At 42.3% G+C, this 14,685-nt stretch overlaps 2 protein-coding genes across 3 annotated transcripts; one reads left to right on the top strand and one right to left on the bottom strand.

Moving 5' to 3' along the window:
- Window positions 1-26: 26 nt before the first annotated feature.
- LOC104356297 (nicotinamide riboside kinase 2) lies at window positions 27-3,119 on the bottom strand. Its single transcript, XM_042804011.1, has 8 exons — window positions 2,810-3,119; window positions 2,483-2,573; window positions 1,981-2,026; window positions 1,658-1,844; window positions 1,356-1,427; window positions 597-703; window positions 301-392; window positions 27-189 (listed from the first exon to the last, which is right to left on the bottom strand). The coding sequence occupies exons 1-8, from the start codon at window positions 2,833-2,835 to the stop codon at window positions 184-186; spliced, it is 627 nt and encodes a 208-aa protein (XP_042659945.1). The 5' UTR covers window positions 2,836-3,119; the 3' UTR covers window positions 27-183.
- Window positions 3,120-3,348: 229 nt separating this feature from the next.
- Window positions 3,349-14,484, top strand: LOC104369493 (CDC42 small effector protein 2-B-like). 2 transcript variants are annotated; one of them, XM_032983063.2, is made up of 6 exons: window positions 3,349-3,778; window positions 6,190-6,445; window positions 7,446-7,571; window positions 7,985-8,198; window positions 8,634-8,735; window positions 9,292-14,484. In XM_032983063.2, exons 4-6 carry the CDS (start codon window positions 8,145-8,147, stop codon window positions 9,364-9,366), a joined length of 231 nt encoding a protein of 76 aa, XP_032838954.1. In that variant the 5' UTR covers window positions 3,349-3,778; window positions 6,190-6,445; window positions 7,446-7,571; window positions 7,985-8,144; the 3' UTR covers window positions 9,367-14,484. The 2 variants fall into 2 exon arrangements, with proteins under 2 accessions (XP_032838954.1, XP_032838958.1); XM_032983067.2 differs by lacking the exon at window positions 3,349-3,778 and adding an exon at window positions 5,651-6,078.
- The last annotated feature ends 201 nt before the right edge of the window (window positions 14,485-14,685 follow it).

Genomic DNA, 14,685 nt, shown 5'->3' with positions numbered 1-14,685 from the left:
GGCCATAGACTAGGCTGAAGCACAAATTAAGATGACAGACAAGGGGGAAGTGCTTTTTAATTATGACCATATGAACAAAGTCAACTTTGAGTTGAGAGTCTTCACAGAAGCCGGAACTTTAGTGGCAGTCAGGCAGACAGCATGGAACAGGAATCATCTTCATGCACAAGAATCATCATCAGCTTAGTTCTGAACAAAAAAAATACACACGGACACATTGCAAGTTACAGCTTCATGCTTTTTCAACATAGCCTTTAAAAGGGTTGCCTTTCAGTTGCAATTGTAAGCATGAACATATACCTGCACGTTAAGTAATTCTTCAATCTTGTTCTGGATCTGTCCATACACATCGTTAAACAGCTCCTCCTTTGATTTTGTTCCATTCAAGTGCACTTAAAGAATGAAAGTGAAATAAGAGGGCTGTAATTGAATGGGTTTGTAAGCCTGCCAGATCTTAATTTAAAGGGCATGCACTTCACTGGTATCAGAGATATACTCCATCCACCTGCTTTAACTCCGCTCATGCACTTAACCAGGTTTGAGAAGCACTCCCATAAAGCAATCTTTCAGACATGCTTCTGACATTAAAGACTTACCCACATCAACTCCAAGATCTTCCATTATCTTCCTGTGCTTTACATACATGGGCCAAACATGGCCATCAAACAATCCAGGTGGATCTGGTACAGTGTAGTTTCTTGAACTATAAATTAAGACATTGTTATTCTAGAGAGCTTAATCACAGCTTAAGGAAATGATGGTTCATTCTGGTTTTCTACACACTAGTCTGAGCCTGTTGCCTCCACTGCAGTTTGAGTTTATCAAAAGTCAGTATTTAGCGTAAGATGCAAGCACAAAGATACCCCCCAAGTGAAATTTGATGTGCAGGTCTAAAGTGTCCAAAATGCAAAAAGAATTCCCAAGACAAACTGATCTTAACATTGATGAATAGCCTTCTCTTACAGCTTTAGCAGAACTTCAGTAAAACAGCTGTCTTTTTTGCTCTGAAATGTAACTTTTTCCAAGTTCAACGTTTCATTTGCATCAATAACAGTGTATGTGTACAGTAATTCAGCCAAATAGAAAACCTCAAGATAGTTCAAGACCTGGGGACCCTATCATTGGAGAACCAGAAGGGAAGAAAGCCTATTGAAAGATCTGAGCTGAAACAGCCTTAGTCTCACATACACCATAGTTTGGTAAGAAGCTTTTGGTTTGGTTTAGGAAGCTCCAGCCTTCTAACACAACAGCCACATTAGTGTTGATCCTTTCTTAGCTAAAAGCTTTAGAGAAACAGTCTTGAATGGAGTAAGATGTTATTGGGCTAGCAAGGAGACTTCAAAAGGTAAGCTTACCTCCTCCTCCTTTTACACTCTTCATATGGAATGGAGAGAAAGTATCTATGGTGGAACACATCAATCAGTGGCCTGAAAAAGACATGTTTGGTTACAGCTACACTGTCTGATTAGTAGCAAGAAATGGAAATGTAAAACTACATCCATTTTCTCTATCTAGAGCTATCTTCACACTTCTGACACTGAAGCTCGCCATCAGTCAATCCTAGCTGCTAACTCTTGGTTTAGAACAGGTCTTTTTAGTCCCTTGGAGGTTTGCCTGTCATGTAAAAATCAAACCAGATGAAATCGCACTTTATTACCTGTAGGTGTAAAGTAGGAAGCCTTCAACAATAAGAATGTGGATTGTTTCATCTCCTCCCTCCTTATCTTGCAAGATCTGGGCATCCAGTGTGTTGTTGATCCCATGGGAACGTTCAAACTTGACTGGGTTTTTGATCCAAGCGTTTATGGTACTCATCATAGCTTCCATATCTAATGCACTAATCACTGAGAGAAAATAAACAACTGTCATTAAACAGTAATTAAGTATCATCCAGTAATAGTACAAAAAAAGTGCACATAAACGGTCAAAATATTTCAAGTTTTTGAGTTATGCTCTGATAACACTGTAGCAAAGCCTTACCATCATACTGTTTAAACCCATCTTCAACTTCTATTTCATCTTGGGGCTGAAATAGCAATAAGAAAGAAAAACTGCTTAGTCAGCACAGCTACTGGGGACCTTGATACCCATTTCAAAGCAAGAATCTAGATCCAAACCCTGAAGCTACAAAGAGGAATCTTAGCTCTCCACCAGGTTTCTCTGCATGATAAAAAGCAGTAGTAATGGGGCTAAGATAATGTAGCGTGCTCCTCTATCTTCCCACCAACACAAGCACACTGTGTAGCACTCCAAGAAAGCCATCGGGAGGTGTTACAGCGCAGGCTTATCCACCAGCCGTGCAGCCAACGCAGCTAAGCAGCGCGGAGGGGCCGCGGCAGCCGGTGCTGCGGGGAGCGCAGAGGGCAGGGCAGGGCGCCAGCAAGCCGGGCGGAAGCAGGCGGGGGGGGGGGGGGGGGGTGTCACCCCTCGCCCTCCCCCCAGCCTGCAGAGCGCGGCCGGGCCGGCCGGCGGCCGCCCTCACCTTGAAGAAGTCGTCCTGGTGCACCACGCTGCAGTTGGGCAGGGCCTGCATCAGCTTGCGGGTGAGGGTGGTCTTGCCTCCGTTGGTGACCCTGCGGCGAGAGCACACCCCCCCCCCGCCACCGTCGGGAAGCGACGCGGGACACGTGCGCGCGCGGCGCCGCGTCCCGCCTCCCCCCCCCCCCCCCGCGCTCTCGGCACTGCGGCAGCGGCACGAGGATGGATATGGGGAATTGGGGAAGGGGGGTGGGGGGGAAGGAGAGGTGCTCGGGCCGCGCCTCGGCCGGGCCCAGCGTCCCGGCGGCCGCCCCCGCCCCGCCGCTCTCACCCGCCGATGCCGATGATGATGTTCATGGCGCGTCCGGCAGCCGCCCGGCCCGACTCCCGCAGCCTGTTCCGGAGGGGTGGGGATGGGGACCCGGTGCCTCCGGTACCGGCCGCCTACGCGCCTGGGCCGGGACCCGGGGGAGAGGGGGGGAAGAAAGGGGCTGGAGAAAGAGGAGAAGGTAGAAAGGGGAGAGACCCAACGTCAACTACTGGGCAACGCCATGGTCGGAGGAGGAGGAGGAGGGAGCAGCAGCAGGGCTGGTCCGCGCCGCAGAAGAGCGCTCCGCAAAGGGAGGCCGGCACCCGCCGCGCCGGGCTTCCCCTCACGCTCCCGCGCGCCCATTGGGCGGCTGCCTCTGCCGCCGCAGCCAATGGAGAGCGCGCAACGCGGGCGCCTCGGGGCTATTGGGCAGGACGCGTTCACTCACGCCCGGTAGGGCTAGAGCGCGGCCGTTCGGCGGCGCTCATTGGCCGCTCTGCCGGAGAGGGGAGAGGGGGGCGGCCGCGCCAATGGCAGGACCGGGGGGGCGGGGCCTGGCGGCGCGGGGTGGGTGCACCTCAGGCCCTGAGGGGATTGGGGCCTCCGGTCCCGCCGGCCGTGGCCGTTCGGCCCGGGGGCGGTGGGGGCCGCGCCTGAGGAGGGCGGAGCGGGGCGTCGGTTGTGCTGCCGCCCCCTCAGGCCTCGCTGCCCTCCGCGCCTCCGCCCGGGGACCGTCACAGCGGCTCCGGCGGCAGGAGCGGCCCGCGCCGCGCTGTGCGCCGAGGAAGTTGTTCGCCTCCCTGAGCCGTTAATACCCCCATCCGACAGACCCCCGGGGGCTCTCAGCACCCCGCTCCAGATACCGGCCCGGTTGTCGGTAGCGGGGCCGCGGCTGCTCCCGCCGCCCAACGCCGCCGTCGCGCTGCGGCGGAGCGGGAAAAGGCACCGGGCAGGGCCAGCCGGGCATCGCCTCCCCTGTGGCGTGACTCGGTAAGGCAGGGCTGCTCGGGGAGGGGAAAAGCTGGGAGGGAATCCTGCGAGCCGGGTGGTTTGCTTTATGGCAGGGTGACCCCTGCAGTTTTCCAGAGTGAAATGCGCCGGCGGTTGTGCAAGCATCTTCTGCGTTCAAGGTCAGAATCTGTCCTTTGGCCATGAAATTAGGGGGTTTTAATAAGCATATACAAATTTGTTCGGGAAACAGTATGGAGAGTTTGTGTCTTGTAATCCCTAGGTATCAGAAGAAGGGCACTTCCCTGCTCCTTTAACTGGAGGAGCACACGCGTTTCCTTGGTAGTTGTCTTCGTCCCTTGGCTGTGGCCTGCCAGGGTTTGGGCTCCTGCAAACCGCAGCGCTGGGAACTGCTGCGCCCGAGGGACGCCACCTCTCCTTGTTAAGGCTTTTTCCCTTGTATGAAGAAATAAAACTTACAGTCACAGCGTTTTTTGTTGTTGTTCTTTAATCCGAGTTTAGTACCATTAAATTCCATCATTTACAAGCTAGTAACTCATTTCTGCATGTTTACAATACCAGTGGTTGGTGTGTTGCCAAATATTCAGCTTGCTTCTCATCTTTTTGTGCTTTTTACTAATTTTCTTATGGTAAGACTCCAGGCAAATCTCAGTTGATTTCTCTCACAGTTATTTTTAACTTCCACTCAGAACAGATAATTTGATCTCTCAGCTTTTCTTCTTTCTGAGGGGTAACAGTTAGTTAAAAACGCAATTTTTTAAATTTTGTGACTAAGCTCATTTCCACTTTGAAATAGAGGAACTGCCTTTGTGTTTTGTTTTAAATGTGTCTGTCTACTTAGCTTTTAAAAGGAGAAGCTTGAAATCTCCAAGATTACATCCAAATTCATTAGATTAACAATGCCAACACACCTAGATTAATGGATGTCTTAGGTAAAACCCTATTCTCAGCTTTCTGTGAAGCTTCAGGGTGGCAGAAAGCCAATATATAATCATACTGCATAACAGTGTTATGTAGTTTGAGGACTAAATCTCAAACTAAATTTGTAATCTCTGCACATACTGGTAAAATCAGGATTCTACTTCCAAGCAGTTAAACCCATTCTACAGCAGGATTTCAGCTGTTTGGCTCCAAGGTTCTTCTAAAGTCTTGGTGATCTATTGTTTTTTTACTTTTTACCTTTCACCAAGCAAAATGCACCCTTCAAGTTTCATGCTCAAAACTAACTTTTGATCTAGAAATACAAGTTCCACTGTTTTTTACTATACCTTGCCATTTAAGTATGTAAACCTACAACTGTTTCAGAATTTTAACATGATGTCAATATCAAATGAGCAAAGTAAAGATGATGAACGAACTAGAAGCATGGTGGTTTGTAGAAAGGCAACTAGGCTGAAATAAGCTCCCACCTCAATTCAGTACTGACAGAGCTGGAATGACAATGACAACAACTGGACTCAGAAGTTATAACAATTTAACAGCTTGGTTGGGGCAGGGTGATGGTGGCCTACATCTGATGTTGGTAATGTGCGTTGACACTTGCTGTCTTTAGCTAACAGCTGGGAGTCAAGGATTTGTCATGATCAGACCTTGAGTCGTCTAAAGGCCAATTGTGAAGAATAGATATGTTCAGTGATTTTATCAGGATTACCATGCATCTGTCCTATCTATGGAAAGTGAGAGTTCTTTTATTTTGATTCAGGCAAACCTTTTCCCCTTGATACAGAATTGATATTTTTGCAAGTAAAATACAACAATATTTTGAATACTTCTTAATACACAGCAATGATAGAACAAATGTTACACTCAGTAAAGTATATCTAAACGTTCATAAAGCTCTTGGGTGCTTTAAGGCTACAGACTCCAGAATGGCTGTGCATCCTGCCCATTGCATTCAACATCTGTGTCTGCGTGTGCTAGCCGTTTCCCTGGCCCTTTGTCTCTCTCTCCTCGATGATACTGCTGCTATGGTGAAAAATAGAGAGAAAGAACAACAGGATATTGTCCATTTCTGGTCTGTGTGCCAACAGTGACAAAATGTTGTTTTCTCCACGGTTTGGGGATTCTCGTTGGCTGTTGTTGGTCCTGGGTGAGCCTGAACACATGAAGATGGTTTTAAAATTCTTCCAGTTAGTGTGGAAACCTTGAGTCTGTGGGAGGAAGGTGGTGTCCCATGCCCCAGCACAGACATTCTTGTCCTAGAGGATGATACTCTGACTCATGCAGAGGAAAAGAAGAGTTCTGTTGTAAAACACAACAGGAAGAGGTCCAGCGCTGCTGCGTGCCAGGAGGACACCTGCAGAGCTGCCGCAGGGGTGGAAGTGAGCCACAGGCTGTATGGGTGGTGCTGAGAAAGCTGCTCGGCTGCACAAATCTGACGCCAAACTAGGGTGCTATTTTCAGTTTCCGTTCTGCTTTTTTGACACCTGTAGGTAAGTGTGAAGTGCACAGCAGACATCTGCAGCAATTTGCAGAGCGAAGGAACCGTCGCAGGATATGGGATCGTGGTGAAGCGTTCTTGCTTAGCCATCAGGATTAATTATAACCCAGGAATATGAACCGTAAACGCGCTGGAGTTGCCAAGACAGGCGCGGGCTGTGTGCCAGCGCTTGTATGAGGACGTACCATCTCGTCAGGACTCCTTGAGAGCAGCAGGTAACACCCAGGCACGCAAGGAGCCCCGTGGAGGTAGATGGCCAAATGCTTGGGGGTACTGTGGGAGGGAGGAGGGTAGACATTCAGCCGTTACTTTGGTATGGGGATGTTTCTCTAATTTGATGCTCATCTCAGTCTGCTTTTAAAATAGGTTATTAGTGTACAGTGACACACTTTATGATTTTTAAGAAAATCCTGGCTTTGATGCAGTCTCCTTAACATGAAATAAACCTCAGAAATCTTCAACTAATGCAAAGTGTTGGCAGAAGCTTCAGCTCCTGCATGTGGGTTACTGTCCTTTCTTTGCTGCACCCAAACAAGGCATCAGTGGTGATGAAGACCACTGTGTGAGGTGAAAAATTACAATTGAGACAGATAATGAGTTGTATTAAAACCACCCAGGATAAAATGGCAAAATATATGACACATTCTGCAATAATGTATCATATAGGCCACATAAAGCTAAGAGGCAAACTTCACAAATGCTTTTTGAAAGATAAATGGCAGAGATTTAAAACATCTGCTTGAAGTGTAAGAAGTGATGAAGTTTAAGAAAATCACAAAGGTGAAAGAAATAGCTATGCTAATTACATAATTGTGGGACTACATAAGAAACGCCTGTGAAGGGAGAGGTTTATGCTGTTTGGTTGTGAAGACATCAGTGGGGATTCAGGAAGATCAAATTGATAAAGCTGTAACTTCTGTTAAGCTGTATGCTTTTAAAAGAAAACCAATATTTTTTATAAATTAAGATGTTATACTATTGTTTTAATGATCTGGGGTATGAAAAAGTTTATATGAAAGGCTGCTATATAGCCCTGGGTTTGATTTGAAGATAATAAAAAAAAAAAAGTCATGTCTGAAAAGTTGTTTTTTAGTATAGCTTCAGGGCACTTAAAGTCAGTCATTTTCCTGGTTGCCTCTCCAGTTCAGGAGTGCTGTGTTAGTAGCTTTTTTTACATTCTGAGAAGCTCTAGGCTCTGATAAATGGTTTCTGTTGCTGCTATACAGAGCTTTTTTTTTTCTCTTTTAGGGGCTTTCTGGAGTTGTAGAATACTTTTTACATTGAGCTTTTTTATGTCTAAGAAGAGCAACCATATCAGATGTAAAAAGGAAGCTTCCTTTTGCATCAGTGTGTAAATGTTAAGCATTCAATCTGGTGGGTTGGTTTTTTTTTTTTGGTTGGTTGGTTGGGGTTTTTTTGTTGTTTGGTTTTTTTTTTTTTTTTTTTCATAATACTAAATAGTTTATAACTATTGGCTAACTACCTCTGCTTACAAACAGATCACAGACTGTTAAACAAGACCTGACTTAATTCTAGCATTGTTTTTATTACACTTCTGTAAAGAACCCAAAACTTAGACTGCTCTCTGTCTGGGAGTAAATGTGCTGAGTTCTTAACCCTGATTTTGGACATGCATGTAGTGATTTTAAATTGATGCTACTTTTCTGTCCAGGTATGTTTAAGAGTTTTACATTCTTGTTTTAGTTTTTTGGAATGTCTATTGCTCATTAACTGCTACAAGACTTTGATATGTTTCAATATAAATTTAAATAATAATCTCTTTGCAGGTGTACTCATCAGATGCTTTCTGTGATCTTTACCAGTGAATCTTCACAAGCGATTCCTTCCTAAACTCACTTTAGGAACTGCATCTCGGTCCTCATACTGCTTTAACTCCCAGAGAAATAATTACGCTTAACAAGACCTCATTACCTACTGAAAAATATAATGACTGAATTCTTGGTTTGTTTTAATTGGTGCAATGGTGAACAGCCCCAGCCGGTAGGTAGATGCCCAACTGCTATCCTTTATCTGATTCTAAATGTCGTCTTTCCGTTATGTGGAAGACACTTTCATTGTCATGTTGTTTTGATTAGTTTGGGCTAAGTAATGTAAAAGCTAAAACCAGACCTGATAAACTGTATTTAATTGATGTGTGTTTTGCCAGAAACTTTGGGCATATGGCTGTTTTGCAGTTCTCAGGCCCTGACCTTCCAACATTAAAGACAGTTTTTGCTAAAATTTGATTAGCAGTAATAAAAGTGACTTTGACTCTCTCGTACTGCAAACAGTCTTGAAACTTCAACCCAGTTGCCATGAGGATTAATTAGGGGCCAGTACTGACTGACTGCTTTTTTTTTATGTCAGCTGCTTGTTTCTGTCTGAAAGCTGCTCATGTTTCCTGAATAGAGACCTAAGATACCTTCTTTCTTATAGAAGAGGCATCGGAGACTGGACCGGAATATGATAGGAGAACCAATGAACTTTGTACACACTGCACATGTTGGGGCAAGAGAGATGAGTAGTGACTATTCATCAGTAAGTGTATACCTCTTGGATAAGCAGCAATCTCTACTCAATAACCTGTAGAGTAGGCAGTTAAGAAAACACTAGATAATTGTAAGAGAGAGAAAAATCTGACTTTTTCTTTTTTTCTTCTTCTTCATCAATAGAATAGCATCTGAGCAGAACTGTCCTTTGGTTTGTAAACATAAGATACTGTGAAAGATATATTCAGTAAGAAGTGCTCAGTTCCCCAGTATGATGAGTAAGTTTTAGATAAGGGCTCTGTGAATGCACTTGATACTAGGTCCAGGTAACACACAGCTTGAAGTCAAAGCTGTGCCAGGGTGAGAAAGCTGTGCCAGGGTGAGGGATGTAAGAATAAGTGGATTTTGCACAGCAAGACCCATCTCATACACTGACTTAAAATAGTCTTTAAGAATCCTGGGTTCAGTTGGTTTTTTTCCCTATTACTGTTGGGACCCAGCACTGTAAACATATAGCTCCTTTGCCTCTTCAAATTGATGCTTTTAATAGATGCTCTGGCAACCAGACTTTATAAGATGTGTGTTCTAATAAACTTTTTTTCTAGGCTGTATCAATTCAGGACCACATGAAGTCTAAAGGTGGCTACACAAATGGCACTTCTGCAACTGCTGAGATATAGGAAACTGAGAGAAGGCTGAAATCTGCTCTGTCTTATGAGGATCCCTCAACTGTGCTTTCATATTCTCTTTATAAGCTCTTTATCATGGAGTAGAGAGAGTACTTGAATTATAAATAGGTCAGTGCAAGTTTTGGTGTTCTTAGCACAAAAGCTTCTGAAAGAGTTATTGTAAATTATCCTTAAAATGCTCTGTCATGGTAGTGTTGTAGTTGCAACTGTAATTTGTCACTCTGGATGATTTCCTAGCTGTATCCCAAAAACCTCATAACGTTGTCTTGTAGGATGGGACTGGAAGCCAGTATAAATGGTCTGAGGTTTTAGGCTCTGTCTTTTTCTCCCCTCAAGAAATGCACAGGTTGATTTCACTGGAATATATAACATGATTGCACTTCTTATGTGGGCTAAACTGAATTGATAAGTAGGATCTTGTAACCTGTAATGTAACTCTGGACCTGTTTTTTAGATGGCTTACAGCCTAATGCCTGAATCTACCGAGCTGTACTTTAGTATTTTTTTAATGTCTTTTGATGATGAACGAACTCTAACATAATATAGTTAGTTGAGTCTGCAAAACCCAGTGAAACTTCTGCCTTGCTGCGATAACGCTTTTGTAGCTAAAAATGGAGGGTTTGCAAACATACCCACTCTCAAATGAGGCTTAGAAAAACAGACATTTCTCTCAATTATGGAGCTGCCTCCCTTTCATACATGCACTCGCGTGACTGACAGGTATTACTACAACAGAGCTAATAATATGTACCAGTTAACTTAAAGTAGTGCTACAGTTTGCTCACAACCGTGTGTCAATTTTGAATGACTACTTTCGAATTTTAAAATAAATCTATTTAGGATGACTGTCTCTGTTACCTGTCTGTAACAGTAACTACACAGGACTTCAAGAGATATCTCACTGGTCTTTCTGGCTCCTTAATTTCAAGGCTGCTTTTTTTTTGTTGTTGTTGTTGTTAACTGAGTATTTTCTTGCATATGGTTTAAGTTATATGGTCATGTGAAGAACAGAAATTTAGCTTACATTTAGCTTTAAGTCTTTCATATTTCTGTCTTATAACTTCAGATTTATTCCAACAGCCTAGCTAAGATACAGGGTTCAAAGAAGCTAGATCCTGTATATTGTTGAGGAAGCATAAAGGGGCCAAGTTGTTTTAAAGACTAGATTCTGATTCATCTGCTATTAAATTGAGTTCGTGCATTCGTTGGTGTATGCCTGCCCAGAAAAAATAGTAATAGTCAGCTGTCATGAAGAAAATAGGTTGTATTTTAGCACTGTAAGAAAACAAATGGAACAGAAGTTAGTATTTCATGAAGACCCATTCAGTATGTTTAAGATTAGTGGTATATGTATAACTAGAAATAAAGGAGTTGATGGTCATGTCAGTTCTCTCTCAAAATAAATTAACAGAGAAGTTTGTTATTGAACCCTTATTTATAGAAAAAAAAAAAGCCTAATTTACACTGTGTAAACCAAGTAGCACTGTCTGGTATAAAACTAACCTATTTTCATCAGACTATATAGTATTACATAGGACCATATTAAAGAGTCACATTATTAAAAAGAAATGTTTTGCTATTGCATTAAGGGTGCAATTACTTTTAAATTCTCAACAAACATAAAAGCATGTTTTAGGACTTCAGGTATTTTTTTTGTTTTATATTTAAAAACCTTATCTAGCTGTAATCTGTCATGTAACTCAGTATAAACCCATCTTGCTTATAATAAATCTGGTGAACTAGGCACTTGCACTCTTTTCATATTGCAGAAAATCTTAATATTTTCTCTGCACTGAAAACCTGTTGGTCAAGTGGATGAATTAGCATAGCTTGAACTTTCATTGCACAAAATCAAATTTTTCCACCAGGGAGCACAATTTTACATCAAGTCTTTTCTGTCTGCTCTATGTAAGCTATTACTCTGTTGTGTGGTTGGTTGGTTGGTGGTTTTTCAGCTTGACTGGAAAAAAATATATCGAGTAAGACCAAAGGATCAAACTTTTCAATCTACGTTGTAGGCTGTGAAGACCTTATATCAACACAATGTGGTAATGAAACATTACTGTTCTGGCTTGATGGCATTTTATGGTTTCTTTTTGTAGTCAGAAATAAAATAATTTGTTAGAAGAGCAGGATCAAGTCTTTTATATGTAGTCCAGCAGGGTCATAGCACTATATGTTTGTTTCTTTTTTTTTTTTTTAAAAAAAAAAAAAAAAAGTAGGTATAAGGGGAGAAAGTTATTTTAAATATTGTCTGTCTTATCCCTTGATGTCCCTGCTAGGCTTTACTATCCCATAATGCTGCAAAAACATGCAGTCAGTATATTGAAAAGGTATTTGGCTTTTTCACAACCTAATATATATTTTTACCTCCTGTAGAGCAACTTTGTAACAATTACAAGGTGTCATGCCATGTTCCAAATTAGACTGTAATATGGTAACATGCAACCCAGGCATGTAGTGCTATTCCTTCGTATGGTCTTGCCACGTTGGGCTATCAGGTGCTTTTGTAGATTCCATTCCATGAAGACAAAATTTCCTTAGAGCCTTAAGCTGTGGAGTTAAATTTATCACCACGTGCAGCTCTGAACCAGTTTTGTACTTTGCTACGTAAAAACATAAAGTCTCCTTGTTATTGCTTAATCCTTCATACTCCAGGGAAAGTGGTCAGAGAGGCTAACGAGTTTATCAGGAACTACAAAAAATGAGATGCACAAGTGAAGCAGGTTTAGAAGCCATGGAGAGGCAACGTGGTATACAGTTATTGAGGAACGAGCAGGAAGCAGAACATGTCAGCGTTTGTTATCTGCAATGCACAGGATAGCTTTGTTGATATCAATTAGAAAATACTTGTAACGTGTGTGTATTTGGTATATGGAGGAAATTGGACACTTAAATGCATGACTAAGCTGGGACTTTGACACAGATTGCCAATGTAACTTTAATGGATGGTAGTATATTCTTCCTGCAGTGGCTTACAAAGCTGCTTTCAGAAAGTAGGGAGCCACCCAGACAGGTAGATTTGGTTTCAGCACTTGCAGACTGATGGCACATATAAGGAAGATGAAACAGTGCTTTTTTTTTCTTTTCTGATGACTGTGAGGTTGCACATGTTCTGAATGCTGAGGCCTGCTGCATTCAGCACTACCTCTGTGGAACACAAAACAAATAAAACTGAGAGTTAATACAAAACAGCAGTAGTAAGATAGCATTTGCCTTCAGTCCCCTGTGCTGCCAAAACTTCAGGGAAATGAACTACATCCATCTGATAGTCAACTTCCAGGTGTTGGGAGAGTATGGACAGGTTGGATCTCAAAGGTTTTGAAGAATTCCTTGTGCCTAAGGAGGTTTGAGTAATGTTCTCCTGGACTCTGTGGAGGCTGAGATGTGAGGAGGTCACCATGGCTACACCAGGTTTCCATTAAGACCTTTCTTCCTGATGCTATACAGAGAAAGGAAACGTGAAAGAAAATAGTGAAAGCACTTTGAGTAGGCAGGGACGTGTGTTCTTGTGCCAAAAAGGCTCCCAACTTGAGGTGCTTGATACTGAACTAGGACGGCTGACTTCACCTGGGCACTCCTAGATGAGCAAACTCATGTTATAATAACATCTGTGCCCTTCCAGGGAGAGTGGGTTGTACAAGAGCACCCCTGGCATGCTATGCTTTGGCCTCTGCATTGCCCAAACCCAGCCCTAACTGGCTTATCAAGCGTTGCAGTATGGCTACTGAACACCTTGTGGTTGTCACTTGTCCTATACATCCTGTTTCTGAGCATCCCATTAGCATGATGAAAATCCTAAAATATTACTCAAAAAGGTAGTTCAAATGGGAGGAAGTTCTCTTACCCTAGTTCTAATCCTGTTTAGAAGAGAGTAATAACAGATGGACAAGAACAACAATTCTGAGGTGTCTGTTAAGACCTCTGGTAAATTATGTGTGAAATCAAGGCCACCAAATTCTATTGAAAGTACTTTACTCAGTCAACCTTTTAATTTTATTTGGTCATTAAAACAATGTAAATGGGAAGAATATTTTCTTTATAAGAAATTTTAAGTTACCTCTGGTATTTGCATATAAATCCAAACTGAACAAAATCAAGGTGGGTATTACTAAGGGTCCACCCTAATTCAGGGGCAAAAAAAAAATTGAATTATGTCTTTTGCTGTTTTAATATATATGCTTTAATATATATGTATATATTTAGGCCTTCATCTTGAGTAATGTGTAAGGAAATAGTCCATTCTTTTAAACTGAAATTAGTATGATTGCTCTGGCTTACTGGAAGTTTAAAAGAAATGGACTTAAAATCTACATTTAAACTACTGAGAGAGAAATTGGTGTGCTTTTAAAGCTGACATTGTCCTGTACAAGTAGATGACTAACTAATTTCAGATTCTTCATCAAAGAGCTAGAAAAAGTGTTTGGTTACAGGATTTTTATGTATATGTAATAGTGTATTTACATGTATCTGATCTTGCTGGTGCTTAAGAGAGATGTGTACGTTTTACATAACATCTAAAGGTGAATGAAGACTATACTGATAACTAGTAATCTCTTCACAGTGAGCTGTCTGAAATAAAGTATCTGTAGATCAGGCAAAACAATGGCACTTATTGTAGATAGAAATCTATTTTTAAAATATCGATCTAATATATGTAAGTTTGAAAGTCCAGTCTCAACATGAGCTGAAGCTGCATATTAATGGTGAAAGTAGTATGCTTTTAAATGCTGTTACCCACGTTTACCCTTGCAGTCTCTACCACCAGGAAATATTTAAACCTGACTCAATACCTTTGAAGGTGTGATACAAGCTTGAAAATATAATTCAAAAGTAAGGTTTACAGTCCTCCATTAATGCATGCTAATGTGACCTTCCTGCATAATGGCATATAAGCAAGGCTTTCACTAGTTTCTTTCAACTACCTTAAATATCACCTTTGAAAATATAATTGAATTGGTTATTCTCTCCGCTGCATAATATCCAGTGAACTAGGGTATCTCTTGCTTGCACAGATTGATATTTACTGGTGTTCAGATAAGGCTGTTAGTACATGGGAAGAAGTTGCTAGACATGTGGTTGCATTAATAAATAATTATTAAAATACCAGTCTTTCTATGTTTTGGATCATTTTCTTGCCAGGAGATATAAGTCCCATCAGTTTCTTGCACGTGTTCTCATCTTTGCCATGTGTGTATGTCTCACAGAGATGGCAGGTTTCAGTAACAGTGTTCCCTGTGTCACTTTAATCAAGAGGTTTCACAGTGTTATCTTGCTGTCTTATCTCAGGCTCCAGCCAAAAACTGAAAA

The sequence above is a fragment of the Tyto alba genome, unplaced genomic scaffold (genome assembly GCF_018691265.1).
Source record: "Tyto alba isolate M040663 unplaced genomic scaffold, T.alba_DEE_v4.0 Super-Scaffold_41, whole genome shotgun sequence".
Classification (NCBI taxonomy): domain Eukaryota; kingdom Metazoa; phylum Chordata; class Aves; order Strigiformes; family Tytonidae; genus Tyto; species Tyto alba.
Note: the sequence above shows the minus strand (reverse complement) of the source record. Positions and strands in the feature narration are given on the sequence as shown.